At 27.1% G+C, this 16,334-nt stretch overlaps 1 protein-coding gene across 4 annotated transcripts in view; it reads right to left on the minus strand.

Moving 5' to 3' along the window:
• LOC136086772 (small glutamine-rich tetratricopeptide repeat-containing protein beta-like) overlaps positions 1-16,334 on the minus strand; it is a 146,301-nt gene that overhangs the window by 61,183 nt on the left and 68,784 nt on the right. For all 4 annotated transcript variants that reach the window (XM_065809255.1, XM_065809256.1, XM_065809253.1 and 1 more), the window contains exons 7-8: positions 12,874-12,928; positions 2,884-2,980 (exon numbers count right to left, since the gene is read on the minus strand). In XM_065809255.1, the coding sequence (XP_065665327.1) occupies positions 2,884-2,980; positions 12,874-12,928 (152 nt within the window). The remainder of the gene's footprint in view (positions 1-2,883; positions 2,981-12,873; positions 12,929-16,334) is intronic.

Raw genomic sequence — 16,334 nt, forward strand, 5'->3', positions numbered from 1 at the left:
ATACAATCTTGCTGATGAAAAAATTCTTTTTGCAAAAGGTTCTCGCATAGGTCTAATTTTTTGCTCAAATATTCCTCAATAGAGTGATTTCTTCTGCATAGATTTGAATTTAAGGTTTATTGAATACTTCCGAAACTTCAACTTTCTCATATACTGGTAGAAGTGGTTGTTTCTTGCAATTGCAAAACTTTTTGAGTGATAACTCAAATATGTTAGTAGAATAAAGCTTTATTTAAAAAAATTCTCTGCCTTAACGCTCTTGGATAAGTACAGTCTAGATAAGGTATCTTGATAAAAACACTAATCTTAGTCTCATGTAAGCTGCATCCAGTTATTGCCTTGTAGAAGGCCTTCTTGCTTTTAGGAGTAAACAAAATAATTCTGTTGCCTAGCCTCAAACTCCTTCTTTATCTATTAGACTTGGATGTAAACCAATGTTACATAGCTTGCTGCCTTGGATAATGAATGCTGGATCTTCTTAACTCTACTCATATATTTTTGCTTGCGCTACCTTGATTGTGGCTATGCTGCTCTTCCTGTTATCCCTTAATGTAGGTATAGCTCAAAAACTCAGTTTAATGGGTCTAAGACAGGCTTGTAGAAAAGTTTTATGAACTCTATGGTAGCTCTCAGAGAAGCCAATTTCATTAACAGCTGTAAAATAGCAGAGTATTAACAGTGCCATGTTGAACATGGATGGTGTCCTTGTTAGTACTTTTGGTGTGCATTATTGAGACCACATAAGGAGCAATACATTACTACTTTCATTTAGCAGGACAAAGACAACTCAATTGCAAATTGCTTAGGATGCCGCACTTTATCTATAAAAAAGTAGAAAGCAATATTTGTCCAATACATAGGCCTTCACTTCTCAAAAAAGAAAAGTACGTCCTTTACAACACAATTAGTTTTATTAAACAAATTTTTTTGCTTGATGAGGTCTCCAATAAAAATTTTACAACTTGCAATTTTGCATAAATATTTTTTTTATTTACAACTTTTTAAGTTACAACTTACAATTTTACATAAATATTATTTTGCATTTTGTTGTCAGTAAAAAGTATTGTTATAAGGAAGAAAAATGGCATCCCCCATTTGTATCAATTCTCCCAACAACCTTAACCACAACAAAAAAAATGTCCAGCTAATTTTTTTTTATAAGGTCAATTGTGTTTTTTAAAATATGAGAGGGAGGTGGCAATATGGTATAAAAAAAAAAAAAAACAATTTCTCCCTTACTTACCTAAAGTCAACCTTAGTAAAATAAAATTAGAATTAATGTATAAATTTATTATTGAAAAGTTCTCATTAAAAAACTTTTTACAAGATAAATTAAACAAATGTAAATAATTTTAGGTCACACAATAAAAAGCTGTATTTTAAGTTGTAGAAGTGTTAATTAAAATTAATAAGGGTAAAACTCAAAACATAACAAACAACTTACCTTTATTACTTAATTTACATGTGATTTTCAACTTCAGAAAAAGTTTGATACCTAATTTGTAGCTATAACACTTATATAATATGCCAAGTCAGGTACATGGTCATCACAATAACTCTGCTACTGATAACATGTAATCCAGTTCAGATATGCCCTGCTGTCTTGTCGTATTCACTATCTAGGCAAAGGCTGGAAGAAACGTACTTCCTCTATGTAGATAAACACTTGGAGAAACAAACTTAACTTGTAAATCCCCTGCTACAGAGCGCTTGGTTAAAAAAATTTATATTAAAATATTCATCTTCGGCAGATGTTAGCTGCATACAGCAATTTTCTTTTAAAATGCCTCTTAGGTTACCAGTATAATTCTGTTAACCAATATTAAACCCTTTATTTATCTATTAAGCTAGCATAGATGTAAACCTGTGTTACATTGTTTCCTACCTAGGATAATAATGAACGCTGGATCTTCTTGATTCTACTTATATATCTTGCTTGAGTCTTCTTGATAGAGGCTATGCAACTTTTCACGTTATCCTCTAATGATGATACAGCACTAAAACTCAGTCTAATGGTTCTGAAGCCGGCTAGTAGTAAGGTTTCCCGAACTCTGTGGTAGCTAAAGAAACTGATTCCTCTGCCTTAACAATGTTATGCTGCGCATGGATAGTGCATCTGTTGATGCTTTTTTGACTCTGCCCTTTCTCTTTAATCCCTTGCAAATATTGCTGTTGTTGCATAACATCTGCATTTCTTAATCTCCTACTCAGAGAGTTGACTTTGCGACTCATTTTCCAGACAATCCTAATCACTTACATTCACTCTTTGATTTTTGTCTTTTCTCTGACACAGCTTGTACTCAGTTTCCCTTTTTTCTCTCAGATTGTTTTAACATGCAATGATCTCTGTTAATTTTATATCTCGTATAAGGCCGTTTATTACTGAACTTTTATTTTAGTTATTAAATATAAATTAATTGTTGATAACAAATATAAACTAATATACGAGGGGGAGGTTTTTATTTCACAATGCTAACTAATATTTTCAAAATAATTTTTTCTTTGGTAGTTTATGTTAATGAAAAAGGCAAGCATTTTTAGCCGTTTATACTAATGAGATAACATTATATGTAATAACATTATTAAGAATATAAAACTAAATTAGTATTATATTATAAAAAATTTAAAAAATTGAAACATAAACCTTTATGAATTCATGTTAAAAGCAATAATTAAAGTATGAATGTAAAGTTTTTTTTAAAGAATTATGACAAGTACTTGTCTGACTTAAGTAAGTTCACATTATTAAAACACTTTTTTTTAAACTTTCTACTAATTGAGGTACTTTTTTATCTTGAACTTTATATTTAAGCCTAAACTTGAAAAGATTAGTTATAAAAGTTTTATTGTAAAAAAGAAACTAGAAAAGAAAATTATACATACATGTAGGTATTTGTGTTGACTTAGCCCCACTAAGACTATGTTCTGACAGTTCTAAATTACTTTTATATGCATAGTTATGAGGTTCTAATGAAACAGCCTATAAATATTTATAATAAATATATTTATAAATAGCATAAATTATATATATATATATAAATAAATAAATAAATATATATATATATATATATATATATATATATATATATATATATATATATATATATATATATATATATATATATATATACTGTTTCAATTTCACATCTTGTTGTACATGTAAATTTAGTATGTATATATATATTTAATATATATTTTAAGTCAAAGTTCTTTTACTTAAACCATAATACAATTCATATAAATTTATAATCAAAAATGAAAACTAACTTTTTAAAAAACATTTCAAGGTAACTTATGTTTTTTCATCTGAACCTGAAAAATTAAGATTCCAGATGTCGTAGCTGTTTGAATTGTATGTATGAAGTCTGACCATTGTTAAATTAGATGGTATGAAGTCTTTTGGAGCTACACATAAAAATGTTAAATAAGAAAGAGCTCTTACATTGAATTTAAAAGGAAAGGGTTTTAATATTCTTTGCAAGGAGTGTAATGCACTTCTTTTGAATTAATTTTAAAACTCAAAACTCCCACTTGCTTGTTGTTGGGCTTGAGAGTGAACATAAGTATAATTTTAGCAAGTTTACTAACGTTAGCAATTCACTATTTATTAAATTCCAATATATCAATGGGTCTTCAGAAACATCTATTTGCTTCATTTTTAAATACCTCGAAGCTCAATTATAGCAGCTTTGATTGCATTAAGATAAAGTACATCATTTTATCATTATCTGATTCATCGTATACCAAAACCGTGCCGACATTAAATTCTTTGATGATGATTCACAATCCTCCAAATTTAAATATAATATATATCCTTTTAAATTTTAAATATAAATTAATCCATAAAAAAATTTATTTATTAAATAACTTAAGTGCATTCAGTTTTAAGTTTATTTTATTTATATTATGTTTCTAATCTTTCTTAAAAATATATATTTACAAATTTGTTATCCAAACTTAAAAATTAACTGCTCTTATTTCTCATTTGTTGATGATGTTTTAAATTAATCAAGGTTTATAAGAAATTTTATTGATTTTAACAGTATAGTAACTGATTTTGTAGATTCTTTTCGAATTTCAGTTTTATAATGACTTAGCTGACTAATCATAACATACAACAATCTCTCATTTTCTCTTTCAGAATAAAACTTATTTTGAAAACCTGCAGTTTTATTTCAAGGATCAAGTGCAGCTAATGCCGACGTGCATATTTTGTATCCATAAATACATATTTATTGTTAAAAACAACAACTTTTTAGATTATAATATAACGTAATTAATTAATTAAAATGTATAATACTTTATATATGCGGTAACAAATAGTATTAGCCTTATCCATAATTATTTTCAGTTAACTTGTATATTTTAATCTGGTAATACGCATTTGTGACTTAGTTTTTTATTATTTTTAGTAAATTAAACTAAGACAGTGAAATCAGTGCTCATAATGTTTTTAACATTTGAATTTTGATATCTGAATTTGAAATGGAATGCGGTAAGCGTTTAACAAATGAAGAATTAGCTGTAATTAAAGCATGCAAAGATACAGGCTTACCTAATTGTGAGATTGTGAAAATGTAAAAAGATCCTCAAAAGTGGTGAACAATTACTTTAAGATGGGCGTTAATTGTGGAATTTGTAAGGGAAGTGGTGGCAAATGTGAAATTGATAATTGTACTAAATGAGCTAATGTACGTCGTGCAGCTGCTCAACACATAACAGCATCTTGAATTTGTGCTGATTTACAATTACCTTTTACATAAAGATCCAATCACAGTTTGGAAATAACATAAACCAAAACTTATTGTTCATCAAAAAGAAGCTAGATTACAACTTGCAAAAGAACACATATCTTTGCTGGAAGAGTGGCATCAAGTTCTCTTTAGTGATGAGTTAAATCTAGATGGTCCTGATTGCTATCAATATAACCGGCACGATCTTCGAAAAGAGGAAGAAACTTGGTTGAGTCGTAACTTGGATGGTGGAACTGTAATGGTTGGGGGCTTTTTTCTTTTTTCCTTGGTGGAAAACTTCCACTGGCATGGATTTTAACAAAAGTGAATTCACATAACTATTTTGCCTTTTAGAACTTAGTTTGCCTGTACATGGTGAAAATTTAATGGAATAAAATTTTCAACTTTTCAACAAGAAAATGCTGCTACCCATAATTCAAACCTTACAAAAGCTTGGTTTAGAAAAAAAAATATTTATGTAATGGAATAGTTTGCATGCAGTCCAGATCTAAATACAAATAAAAGTCTATGGAGAATACTTTCTAGAAAGGTTTATGAATCTAATTTGAATCCACATTGGTGCTGAAAATTAGTATCAGAGAAGCTTAGAATGGAATATCTATAGAAACTATTCAAAAAAAAAATTCAGAAAGCAATACTTAATATTAAATAAGCGTAAAAACAAAATATTTTCTGTATTTTCTTGTATATAACATAAATGAGGCTAATTTTGTTTTCTCAATAAATTGAATACTTTTAATTTTTTTTTACCATTTGTAGTTAATTGAACATACCACTTTATAAATTTTTAAATTGTAGCAGAAGATAATAAAAAATAAAGTAGATTTAATAATTGTTTCATTGCCATTTATTTAAACTAGAAAGAAAAATAAAGGTGAGGCTAATTCTATTTTCTCCGCTGTATTTTCTTCAACATTTGGATAATTTGGACAACTGTGTTTTCCCTTGACATAATTTAAAATAAAATTGAAAGTTGTATCAAATATATAACTGAAAGTTGCAATAAATATTATTTTTAATAATTAATATAATTATTTAATTTTTAATAATTTAACATAATTCTAAAATTCATATATCTAATAATAACTTTAATATATATTTTTTTTAAAATGTATTCTTTATTAGTTTAATATCTTAATAATTTCATATTTGTTACTTTATTAAAATGAAAGAAAGTGCTATACTATTCATGGTTTCAATTTCTGTTTGAGTTAAAAAGTTCAGAAAACTTTAAATTTTTTGGTTAAAGAGAAAACTTCATGTAAAATTATGACCATGACACTTTCTGATACTTTTACTAGATTATCTATTGGCCCAGGCATTGATGAAACTTTAGGAATAAGATCCCAGTCATTTGGTAGTATCTAAAGCAATAAAAATTAAAAAAAAGTTTAAGCATTACAAATTTGCTTTTTTAATTTAATACTTATTCTCAATTCTGAGCAAACTACTTATATAATAACATCTTCAGCTCGTTATATGGCTTATTTTGTTGCAGGGCACAACATAAGGTTACAAAGTACCTTTCTTTTCTGTTTTTAAAATTAAGTGCAACAATCAAATATATTGTACTCTTTTGATGATGCTTCTCAGCTTTGTGGATTGTTTCATTCTGATGTTATATCAAATTTTTTAAAAATTAGTTTGACAATTTTAAAAACTGGTCATTGCAAACTGTTTTTTATGGTTTTAAAGCATTGCAAATTTTGACGCATTAACAATTGCTCTCCATTAACTTGGTCAGAATTCCATTGGCCCCACTAAGACTATTAAATTATCTTATTAATCTATTAAATTTTCTATTTGTCCCGAATCATAAACAAGTAAACTGCCTCTCTGATTTTTTCACCTCTCAAAAAGATTTTAGTAATTATCTTCGATCTTTTATTAACTTCAAACTATCTATCCTAATTCATTGTTCTGTAAAATAGGGTAATAAATTTATCACAAACCAATGCATAAAATTACGGGATAATTTGCCTCTTCATTTTCAATCATTCAACTTTATTTCACAATTTAAAAACTGCCTTTTTGTCTATTTTTTAGAAAAATACTGTTTGTAAAATGTCAGCCTCATTATAAATTATTGTTGCTGTTGCTCTTGTGATTAGTATTATTATTATATGGATGTTAATGTTATTTACATTTAACTTATATTTTAATAATGTTATTTTTACTTATTAATACAGCCTAACATTTATTTGCAATGTTTACCAATAGTTACCAAAAATATTATCATGATTCCATTTAGTATGCTATTCTAAGAAATTTTCAAGAGTTAATTGTTTGGTGCAAAGTTATTTGTTCCAAACATAAACATTTTCTTTTCCTTGTTCTTTTCTCTTTTTCTTTTTTTTTTGTCTCAGAAAGTTTGTTTTATTGTTTGATTAAACTGAATAGGTATCTTTGTATTTTGACTGCAAATGAGTCAATAATGACTTTGTTGAAATGTTTTTGATAAAGCACCAGTTGATCTTGTTTTAATTTTAATACTACATATATTACATTCAACACCTTCTGGACGCCCATGTGCAACAGTAAAATAATTCTAGTCCGCTGAAACATCTCTTTTGGTCATCATCTAAAACAAAATAGTATATAATATTGAATGTAAATAGATAGTAAACATTACAAATAATAAGCTTTGACATCATATAATATAAAAACAATGTATTTAGCTAATTTAAAAAACAAAATCTATTAAAAACCTATGAATAAATAAAATAAGATATAGAAGTCAATCAATTAATGCAAACAGAAAAAATAGATTTGTTAAAAAGGTTTCAAAGTTAATTCATTTTTTTCCTTTATTTTAATAAATAATAATAATATTATTAATACTTTTCACTATCAATAATATTTTCAATAATATTGTTATTATTGTTATTATTGGTATTTTTATCAAAAAAAATAAAAGATAATAACAATAAAAGGCAAAAACTATTAATGAAAACAGCTATACATGAATTAGTTGATTATAAAAATTGCAAAACAACAACAAATATAAAAACATATAACTATAAAATTAACTAACCTTATATTTTTCCAGATGGCTTCAATGATTAATGGAAAATAAAAAAAGCTCGTTTTATACCAGTTAAAAATTTTTCTCAGCTATTCCGTTTGATTGTTGATTCTGTGAACAACTAGTTATATGTTTAAAATCCCACTCTTTACTAAATTTTTGGATTTCTAAAGATGTAAATTGTGTGCCGTTGTTGCTTTGTACTATCTGCTGTATCACAAGTCTGGAAAAGATTATTTTTAGTTTCTTTATCACTGTTTGCGATTGGATGTTATGTAATCTTTCAATTCTCCAATAACGACTATTATAATCGACCACTATTATAAAATCCTGATTATTCCAATGAAATAAATCAGTTCCTACAATTTGAAATGGATGATATGGTAATTCACTTGATATCATTAACTCCTTTTTTTTTTTTTTTTTGAGTATTCTAGGCATATTTCACATGCCTTGATTAAATAATCATTTTGTTTGCTAATGCCAGGCCAGAATACAGTTTCTCTTGCTCTCCTTTTAGTCTTTTCAATCACCATGTGTGGTTTTGAATTGTTTCATTTTGCATTGATGTTGGAATTAAAACTCTGTCTTTTAAATATTATTCCTTCGATGAGTGTCACTTCATCTTTAAACTACCAGTAAAATTTTACTGAGTCATCAACCATTCTTTTATCCTGCAGCCATCCATTTATGTAATTCGTTATTACATTTAGCGTAATATGTTTGAGTGTATTTAATTTTATTTCTTTGAAATTTTCTTCTGACGATGAATAGTTTGAATAAACCAAATGCACTTGGGCAATCATTTTATCTTCCGGGATTTCTTCTTTTAACTCTTTTTCTTGTTTTCCTTTTATATGTTTTACTTTGTTTAGAGCAAATATTGTTTTTTGCTATTGGCACTTAGATTCGTTTGTATCTACAGTTTTTACTTCATTTAATAGTTTGAGAGCTTGCAGGTCTCGGGAAGTTTGTAAGCTAAGAACAAGTTTGCATGTTGTTTCTACTACATGAAATTTAACCAACTTTTTACAACGATCGTATTAGCACATCATCTTTGATGTTCCAAATACTGGAATATGATTTCCTTAATAACCACGTAGTTTAACATTTTTATATGTGAAATTATTACAGGATGTTAACTGATTGTTAACTGTTTTTTGCATAACATCAACTTTAGATCCAGTATCAATTTTTTCACGCACAAATTTATTATTAATTTTGAAAATTATCTAGCTTCTTTTTTACATTTCATATATTCAGATAATACAGATTCAACATGGTATTCAACAGCGCAATTTTGTGTATATTTTTTGAGTAGCAGCAAGTTCCCCAATGATTTTTGTTACATTTGTAGCACATTTGACCAAATGGTGCATATTTTTTTGATTTATGTATTCTATTGCATTTCTTGCACTGCCATTGTTGTAGTTTTGCATTGTACTAAACCATTATTCATTTGTTTCCAGTTTCGTTTATTTAATTCAGCCCAGTTTGTTTTGCTTTTTGATAAATTATCGTTGTTTGCGAATTTTCTCCATTTCGGTATTTTTCCTACTGTTGTATTTGCTTGTCTAAGCTTTATGAATTTCTTCACCCTATCAATATCTTTTTCATGTGTAATTAATTTCATTTCTACATTTGCAACAATTTTTAACTTTAGCACTGCATATGTTAACTGCTTTTGTTAAACTTAAATCCGCTCCTTTTCAAAGTAGATTGTTTTGAACTTTGTCTGATTGAATTCCATCAATTATAATATATAATTTAAAACCATCTTAAATATTTTCAAAATCACTTGAATGAGTCAAATTTTTTAAATCAGTCACAAAAAAACGAAAAGATTCATTGATATCTTCTTTTCGTTGGAAACACTTTCTTTCTTAAACCAGATTTCTTTTCGGTAAACGATATTCTTCAAATCTTTCAAGCAGTTCTTAAACCAAGGTGTCATAAATTTCACCATCATCACTTTCTATTGTATTACAAGGCCATGTAATGAACATTTCTCTTCCTTTTTCATCAATAATAAATAAGAATGTTGAGTATTTTACTTCTGATTTTTTTGACATTGCTGCTTTTAAATACAATTGCATATTTTGTTTTCATTTTTTCCAAGTAACAGCAATATTGGATTAATGGTCCGATTTGTTTGGCTTTGGTAATAAATGTTCCATTTTATTCTTTTTCTTTTTATAGATGAGCACTTTCCAAAATCTTTTTGTAAAATTCCTTAGTTCTATTGCCATGTAATGTTTTGACTTCTTATTTATAATAAGATAATTGCTTTAATAATTGTTTGATATTTATTTCTATATTTATATTTAAAATTGTTACAACTATATAATATATTAACCGTGTGTAATCTTCTTGTGTCGTTATTTCAAACAACGTTGAGTTTAGTACTACAGCTCTTAATTGATATTTCCTCGTGCGCAATTAGTCCTTTAATGAATAGTTTAGCAACCATTTTACGTGTAATTCTCTAAAAAGAATTACTTATTCCACAATCACTAATCGTTATTTTAAACATTTATTAAAAATTATTGTCCATAGAGATATTTTTTTGCATTTCCAGAGACAAATGTTTGCAAAAAAATTGTCACAATGATGATGATGATGATGATGATGATAATGGTGATGTTAATGATGATGATGATGATGATGATGATGATGGTGATGTTAATGATGATGATGTTATTGATGATGATGATGATGATGATGAGAATGATGATAACGATGATGATGATGATGATGATGATGATGATGATGATGATGATGATGATGATGATGATGATGATGATGATGATGATGATGATGATGATGATGATGATGATGATGATAAGATATATAAATATATACAATGGATTTTTAATGATTTTTATAATGGCTTCTTTCATAAACCTACCTCTGGCTATATTTTATAAAGCCCCGCCCTGGTCAAAATGTCAGCCCTGGTGGCTGAATACCTTAAACTAAAAATTTTTATGCCATTGTTAAAGTTTGTTAGTATAAGAATGTGCTTGATTTCCTAGTACTTAGAGTCGTAATTGATTTTCATTTTTCACAATTTGTTACATTTCTTGTGTTAATCGATTTTGCAAATCAGGACTGAGTTTTTATTCAAAGCGACCATCGACAATTTCAAGATCAATAAAAATGTCAACTAAAACTGTTTCCGCATCATTTAAGAACTTTGTTTATATATCACAAATCTGCCAAAATCCTAGCTGCTCGTCCAAGATTTTAAAATGACTTTCAAATTGACCATTTTATCTAAAAAACGACAAGGTCCGGTTAAAATACTGGATAGAATTACTAGATCATTTTTGTATATTTCTGTTTTTAATTAAAATAATTTTATTGTTTTAAGATCTTGTTTATTTTTAGGCAAATTATGAAGTAAGTTTTTAATACGTAAGTATTGAGTATTATAGTTTGAATGATATGCCAAACAAATCAGATAATCATGATGAATCTAGATTAAAAGTGTGTGCACCATGTGAAAATAAAATTATTTAAAAAAAAAGTCACAACAGTTTGCAATTACAAAAAAGATAGCTAAACAAATTAAAATCTTTGTTTACTATGTTAAAATTCAGATTTTGACATAGTAAACAGCAAATATCCACTCAGTATAAGCAGCAAAATAATACTAAGTGAGCAAGACAAAAAAATTAAAAATAGAAATTGCCAAAAATGTCTGAACTATGAAGGAACATTGTTGATAAAAAAAAACTAGAACTTGACGAGATAGGCAATGCAATTGATATATATGCATCACAGCGAGATATATCGGTCATCAACTCGTTGTTGAAGAAAGGAGTTATATAAAAAGCTTGACTTCTAATATTACTCAAAAAAGTGGTTTATTTGCTACAATTGGATTTAGGAAGGTTTTGTTAAAATCTGATTCAGGTAAATATTCTAAGCTTTGTTATAATTTATATATATATATACATACACACACACATACACACAAGCCCTCTTCAAAATTTATTGATAATGAAGATGGATCTAATACACATTCAATAATCATTTGTTTTCCAAATCAGTTATTGAAAAGTCAGCAGAAAATATTGATAATGTTTTAAACAAAATCTTACTGAAAAAAAATAAAGACCAGTCAATAACTTCATTACTGAAAACTAAAGAAGAAAACCAAACAGATTAAAGTAAAAAAATATCTGCTTGGAATTTTATTTAAAAGGCAAATAAAAGTCCCTTTGTGAACTGAAATCAGTTTATGCACTAAGACTTGTTTCTGAACAAGCATAAGAGTCAATCTAAAGTAAATTTTTAAAGTATTGGCTGTGATATCAAGTTAATATAACCACCGATGTGTCAAATGGGAACGATTGAAGAAACCTGTTGTGGACAGTTTAAGACATTTAAATTACTTTTATTTTCTTTTAATTTTAATTTTGTTTGTTGGTTATTTAAACATTTATTATAAAAATATCGATTAAAGCAATGTTTCACCTCTTTTGAATCTAATTCACTTAGCAATTGCTTCAATTGCATTTAAAATATGCAGAAGTATAGTTCTATTGCTTAATGTAGGTTCATAATAACTTTATAAAGTACTGCAGTCAACTGAAGTATTATACAATTATTATCAACTTTAAAGCTTTTTCATACTGTAGAGTTTTGTTCTTAACCATAGACCATATAAGAATATATATTTTTTAAATTAATGGCTAAAATTAAAACTTAATCAAAAATTGTGGACAGGCAGCTACGATTTTAATTTCAACAGATTTCCGATCTACAAATAAAGTTCTAAAAGAATTTACAAACAGTTTTAGTTGACATTTTTATCGATCTTGAATTTGTTGAGGGTAAGTGTGTATTGTGATACTACTAAAAAGGAAGAATTCTATTCAGGGGTTTATAAGATCCCTCTACCAATACCCACTATTAAAGTAGGGGTTTTATTTGAAAGATTATCTTCTCTCAGGTTATCAAAATAATATTGTTATATGGTAATTAGTTTATTATTTTTATATTATTAAAAATTTTTATTAATGCAATTACCTTAAGCAAAAAGTAAAACAAGAAAATATAGATTTCAAAAATTGCGAAGAAAATTACCTTTTTATAATTAGCAACAGCTTTATCAAACTGTTTTTCATTTCTATATACCAGACTAAATTTTAAAAAGTAAATTTCAGGCAGGTAATATAAATTATTTAAATTTGTAAAAGATAAAAAACCCATAAAACACATTAACGCCTTCAAAGGATAATAAAACTACTAATAATAATAATAATAATATTGCTAATAATAAAAGTTCTTTTTACTTATTTAGAAAATGTAAAATTTTTTGTAAACAATTAAGCAATCCTGTAATAAATTTTTTATGATTTAAATAAAAGCTATTTGATTTAAATATATTGTAAATACTATATTTCTTTGTTTGTAAACTAGTAAGTATAGATACAAAACCTTTGACTTTATTATTATAATGTATACCAGATTAAAGGTCTGGTATATATTATAATAATAAAGTCAATGGTACTACATCTATACTTACTAGTTTACAAATGAAGAAATATAGTATTTACAAAATATTTAAATCATAGAAATATATCAATATAGTAATTACAAAATGTTTAAATCATATTTAAAAAACGTCTGTAAGTGTCTTTAGTATATGTTAAATTTGCAGGCATTATATGGAACAACTGTGAATAATATATATATAATATGAGAAATCTTTTCGTAACAGTAAGAAGTCCTTTATGCTATTTACTTATTTTGTTGCTATAAATATAAAAGTAAGATTGAAAAAATTTCCAATTATATTACGCTAAAGGGAGGTCTTTAACTTTTCGAAATGACATTGATGACAGCAACCTGAACAACTGAGCTATCAATAATACACGTTTAGTGGTTGTCCGTAAATTACATCATGCTTTAAAAGGAAGGGGGAGGGGGTTAGCGTTTTGCAATGACTCATACGAAACTTGCTACTAAAGAGATACGAGGTTGTGACAAAGGGGCAGGGGGCTCTAAAACGATCAAAAATATGTAACATGACTTGTGGACGATCCCTTGAAAGTAAAATAAACCTAATTAATAATATCTTATAAGGTCTACATATGCGGAAAAGGTGGGCATGATGAATTTCTTTGCTAATTTTTTTCAGACCTTTTATCAATTTCTCTGAATTAATAATTTTGCTATAAAATAATGAAGTAAACAAGCAATAGGAGTAGAAATAATTGGCGTGGGATATATAAGTATAGAAATGATCGGTTTGGTTAAGATCTGATGTGGAACGCTCATATATATAAGGAAAAAGTATAAAAAAAGTTAGTGTGGAATCAACCTACAAAGACACGTATTTTTACAGGTCAGGTCAATTTTTTTTTTCTTAGCTTCAAATTTGATTTCAGAAAAATATTACATTCAAGTTTTTATTTTAAAAATCTAGGGAGCCTAGTTTAAATATGGATAAAGACAGAAACAGCTTAAAACAGAAAGAAGTAAAATATTAGTATGGTTTTAATGTAATTTCATGAAAATTAAAGTGTAAACCTATTCTCTTGAAAAATACAGTCTGAAACATCCACCAATACATAACGAAGGTCTATTTTAACAAACAGCACATTCATATCGTGCTTCTTTTATTTTAGAGCAGACTCAACATGGTTTTGTTGGCAATTTTTCCTTTTCCAAACAGCACATTCATATCATGCAACGTTTTATTTTAGAGTAGACTCAACATAGTTTTGTTGGAAATTTTTCCTTTTCATGCGGTGGTATTGAAGAGTATTAGTGGAAGCTGTTAATGGTGATTTGAGGCATCAAAAAGATGAAGCGCTACTTTTTTATACTATCTATTTGTCTTTCTTAGGCAATCATAATATGATCCCATTTGATCCGCTCTATCTGTACTCCTGACATACATTTTATTGCAATCTTTAATAATGTTGGGTTTCATTTTCTTTTCTCATCTCCTGTGTGTCACTTCAACAATTTGCAACGAATACAAGTTGCTAATCAATATAACGTCTCTTTTGCCTTTCCATTTAGCAACCACTACACCCTCTCTGCTTCTGCTTATAACACCTCCCTGTTTCAGTTTTGCTTTATTGCATTCTTTTGGAATTAACTTTCCGTCAGTTCTTAGAGTACCAGAAATGTATGTTTTTTGATTTATCATGTGCTTTGTTAATTCAAAGAAATTGTAAAGATAGTAATGGCATCTTCTGGTAGAAGAGTTACACTAACAACATTTTTAAGTTGGGGTAAAGATGGAGTCTGTGGAAAAGAAACCAAGGTGGAGAATGGAACAATTTTTTTTGTGAAGATATGGTGTAAAGTTTTAAATTTTACATAATTTTTGTAAAACAATTATATATAAATAAAATATAACTATACATGTTACCTTTTTATCCTATTTATAAAAAAAATAATGTACAGTTGTCTTCATATTATCGCTGTTATTCTAACACTATATTTAATGCATTTGAATTCATTATAAATATGTTTTAAAGCAATAAAATAATGCTGAATTTTCAAGTCAACAACGGTTGAATTCAAGCTTTTTTTAGTTTATATAACGCTTCTTTAATACATGCTTATATTGTATAAGAAGTAATGGAAGCCCGGTATCTTAAAAAATTAATAGTACTTCTAAATAAAAACTTTTTATTAATTTTATTTAGAGAAATTTGATTTCAAATTTTTTTATTTACGTATCAGATTAACTATTTCCGATCAGGATAGGCATAGGTAAAGCGAAGTTATAAAAATTATAAAACAAATTATAAACAGTTTAAGTGAGTTTTTAGTTTTCACGCCCAATAGAATGCATAAGTATATAAACAATTGAATAGAAACATTAACATTAGTTACCAAACAATTCTTAAACTATCGAACTCATTCATTTAAGGTTTAAAAAAAAAAGATTTCAAACTATTTGTGGCTATAGCTTAAAAAAGTCGCAGTTAGATTTTGAAAAATTTATCATTCTATAAGATTTTTATTCACTAGAAACGAAGGAACTAAAGAAGCACAATATACTAAAATATACTAAAATAAACTTTGGTAAAAAAATATACTAATAATATACTAAAATAAACTTTGGTAAAACAATATACTAATAATATACTAAAATAAACTTTGGTAAAAAAATATGCTAATAATATACTAAAATAGACTTTGGTAAAAAAACACATCAGGATGCTTAAATAAGGAAACTTGATGAAACGCCATGGTTGTTTCTATAATTTTTTCCGTCGTTTTCAAGTTTATTGGTTTGCCTATATCTGGAATAAAGAAAAAAAATGAACATGAAACTAAATAAAGTTCACTCAAAAAACAAATCTAAATAAATGCAACCATAAAACAACTAACACGCGTGAAACAAAAATAGCTCTGAGCAAATAAAAAACTTTGAAAAACAATTATTGAAACTTGAAAAGTATCCAACTCATTTACTTTTATTGTTAAAAGATTTTTTTTCTAATTAGCTCTCAAACAATTGTCTCTCTAAGTTATTATTTTAGTTCGATTCACAAAATATTTCATATTCAATGATATTT

Source organism: Hydra vulgaris, chromosome 11 (genome assembly GCF_038396675.1).
Source record: "Hydra vulgaris chromosome 11, alternate assembly HydraT2T_AEP".
NCBI classification, from domain to species: Eukaryota; Metazoa; Cnidaria; class Hydrozoa; order Anthoathecata; family Hydridae; genus Hydra; species Hydra vulgaris.